General features: G+C 50.9%; 1 protein-coding gene across 1 annotated transcript; it reads right to left on the bottom strand.

The window, feature by feature from the left end:
• Positions 1-2,493: 2,493 nt before the first annotated feature.
• On the bottom strand, positions 2,494-3,045 carry SARC_07646 (hypothetical protein; the record flags this gene model as incomplete). The annotated part of the gene is made up of 2 exons (XM_014298403.1): positions 2,494-2,784; positions 2,821-3,045. 2 exons carry the CDS (start codon positions 3,043-3,045, stop codon positions 2,494-2,496), a joined length of 516 nt encoding a protein of 171 aa, XP_014153878.1.
• Between the last annotated feature and the right edge of the window lie 579 nt (positions 3,046-3,624).

The following is a 3,624-nucleotide window of genomic DNA, read 5'->3' as shown; positions in this document are numbered from 1 at the left end:
ACTAGTCGTACTATACTACTACTACTAACTACTACTACCACCCTACCTACACATAATATATATATATATATATATATATATATATATATATATATATATATGGATATCATCCAGAGCGTCCTTTTCTGTTTGCGGTCCGAACACCACAGATTCCACAGGCTCATCAATGTCCATGGGAACTACCTCATAGTTCGGACCTTCCAATTTCGTCTGCTACACTAATTCATGCAACCGCGCAGCACACCAGTCCACATACGCCTTGTGACCTGCCAGCCAACCTGGCTTCTGTGCCAGCGGAGGCTCGTCAACCTGACCGCTTGACGTAAATCAGCTTTTGCAAAAGCCATGACCAGTCTTTTCTGAGAGAACGGCCTCGAGTCCGTGACAAAGGTGGCCGAGGTAGCTGAATGCTTTTCCGGTTCCAGGTTAAACGCACATAACACCGGATCATGTCCTACCCGAATTGGCTTGGACTCCGGGATCGGCTGCTCCTGTTTGATGCACGACTTCAATTGCTTGGCGCCAGCTGTAACAGCCCCCACTACGCCCTCAGGCAACGCCCTCTTGCGTTCCAGCTCGGTCCAGAAAGAAGGTCGCAGCTTAAACTGCCTTGGACTGAGGTGACAAATCAACGTGATGAAGTGAGGCGGTGACATGTCCTCCCGGCCATGCTTGCGGAACACGCCTGCCTGGGGGAGGATGACAATCGGTTCATCCGACAAAAGCGGTATCATGCACTGAAACCAAGGGGCTTCCGGGAAATACGGGCAAACCACTGTGGCCGTAGCCGCATCCTTTTCTATCCGTTCAATAACCACAGGCAGCTTTGACCAAGGTGAGTTCATATACCACCTGATTCCAAACCAAGTCAGCAGCGAGAAGACACCTCCTGCCAAGCTAGGCGAAAAGAAAGTGCTCATCAGTTTGATGCCCGCTTGAGCAAATCATTCAGCGTCAAACGGGCCTAGTCTATCCCATGCTTTCTTGAACCACTTCATAGCTAAGCTATATTCCTCCATCTGAGAAATGTTTACTTCTGGGACCGAGAACGTCACGCGTCGCTTCTCGGTAGAATTCACAGTCTTTTCCGCACGCATTATGGGGTCTACATGATACCCCAACCGCGATTGAACGTCAGCAACCGAGCTATCTTTGCCTGGGACATGCCTGATCACCAGGTCAAAGTCCCGCAGAATCTGTGCATAGCGCTGCATACGCCTGCCTCGTACAGAATCCTCATACTCGTGCGGTTCATTCTCTCACATAGCCATCAGTGCCTCATGATCGGTATAAATTATCAACGGGTGCCGTGACCTCCTCACAATCCTCCATGACTTGTGCAGGTTGTATACTATCGCCAGGGCCTCCTTGTCCGTTATGTGGTAGCTCTTCTGGGCGTCGCTGAACTTGGAAGACCAGAATCCTACCGGCTTCAACTTGCCCTTTCTGCGTGTGAATAATCCCCCAGCCACTCCGACCGAGTCGCACGCGTCACAGTATAACTCCAAGTGATCATCGATTTCTGGTTCCACTAGCACTGCTTTCGCTGCCAGCTCAACCAACACCGCATCCATGGCCTCCTGGTGCTTTAACCTCCAGTCAAAGACGGCCTTCTCCTTCAACAGCTCGGAGATCGGAGCCAAGATCCTCGCAAAGTTAGGGATATATTCCTGCCAGTATCCGATCGTGTGGTACCGTGATCGCAGAAGATCTTGATTAGTCGGGGCAGGCATGCGTAATATAGACGTAAGCCTATCATCATCAATGTTTGCCCCGTGCTTGTCTACTAACCTACCTAACATTAACAATGGCTCGTCTTCGAACGCGAAGCAGGACTTAGATAGCGATAACTTGGCGTTGTTCTCCTTGCATGCCGCCACCAGCTTAACAATTGCATTCCTGTGGTCTCGCGTGTCATCGTGCCCCATGCCCATATCATCAATATAAATACTGAGATCCTCAACCGAGAAAAATGCGTACTTCATTCGCTGTTGCATAATCCACGACGCCGGCTTGAGCCCGAAAGGCATCCCTACAACTTCTGCAACTTCCATGGCGTCCAAAACGTCGTAAACTTCTGTGAGTCTTCTGCCACCTTCTGCTGACAACCCCCTTGGCCTAAGTCTATCAAGGTCCGATACCTCTTACCCCGTATGGAGACAAGAACTGTCGCTCAGTAGGCACAGGGTATGGTTCACAGTGCAACACTTTGTAGATCATCTTGTAGTTTACACAGCAGCGCCAGTCGTCCACTGTGAGTGGCGTGACCCCTGGCTTCTTATACACCATGTGCGGCATAGCACAGTACCCCCCAGACTTCTCGAGGGAGGTCTCCTTCGTAACTCCGCCAGAGTCCCACGAATAGACCTTGGTCCACAGCACTTTCCTGAAGGTGGGATCCTTATTATGGTACACATTGTAGCAGGGCTTGGTGCCCTCTTTTACTTTGAATCGGGCATCGGGTAGGTTCATGAACGTCGGGTTATCCTTATCTTACGCAACAGACTCAATATCTGCGATTAATGCTTCAACCTCCTGCCGTGGTATACCCAGCTTCGCCGCTAACCGTCGTAAGGGCTTCTGGTTAAAATCATTGCAATCTTTCGCTGGCGGCGTTTCTCCACATTCTGCTTCTTGCCCTACTGGCAAATCTACCGGAGCCAGTTCGTCAGGTATTGGTGGCAGCTTACACTCTCCCATGAGCCCCCTCGTATAGTCATGCTGTCGTGCCTCAACCCTAGTCAACACCTTCTGGAAGTGCGCCGTCGCTGCCACTATAGTAGCCTGCTTCTGTTGCAGCCCTCACAATCGCGCCCGCACTCTACGCAGCCTATCATCTCTTAGCCGCCGCAACGGGCGTCGCTTCTCATTTACGACACGCTGCCACTTACTATGCTTCCTGCGGCACCACTGACTGGGTTTGACCAGCGGGCTTTTTTCTGGCACCTCCATTTGAGTTACTAAGAACTCTACCACTTCTTCCTGCGGCATAAGCGTAAAGTGCTTCTGCTTGTTCCATGCTAGGGCATACGTATGCTTCTGCATGGATTTGTATCCTAATAATATGTCCGTTTCCATGGGTAACGACTTCACCTAGAACATGTCGAGAAAGGGCTTTGCCAACCGGTCTGCCCATGTTCAAAGCACCACAGGCGTACTGACAACTCCGGACGGCGTCACAGTTCCCATGTCTGCAACTCATTCGTATGGCTGCCCCGTATAAGGTTGCGGACATAAGCCTACTTCTTCCACGAGCTCTTCCGTAATGAGGTCAGGCGTGGCGCCCGGGTCGACATATACCGTAATTGGCACACCCTCCAGAGCACCATCAATAACGCTGCCCACATCCAGTTTAACCTCATCTTTCATAACATATTCATCCAGATCTAAAGATATATCCGGAATAATCGGTCTATTCTCCTCCGGGGGCTGCGATGCAACATCCACGTTACCATCCTCGTCTAACGGTACCTCTGGAATCAGAGGTACCCTATTTGCGGCACGGTGCCACCTGGCCCAACTTAGCCTCGGTGCTGGCCATAACTTCACCCTCCTTTACAGTCTTCGAGGTGTCCCCGAAATTATGACCAGCAGCCCGTCACTTCTCATCCGCCTCTTTAGCTT

This window comes from Sphaeroforma arctica (genome assembly GCF_001186125.1).
Source record: "Sphaeroforma arctica JP610 unplaced genomic scaffold supercont1.618, whole genome shotgun sequence".
NCBI classification, from domain to species: Eukaryota; class Ichthyosporea; order Ichthyophonida; genus Sphaeroforma; species Sphaeroforma arctica.
The sequence above is the reverse complement of the archived record's forward strand: the minus strand, read 5'-3'. Positions and strand labels throughout refer to the sequence as shown.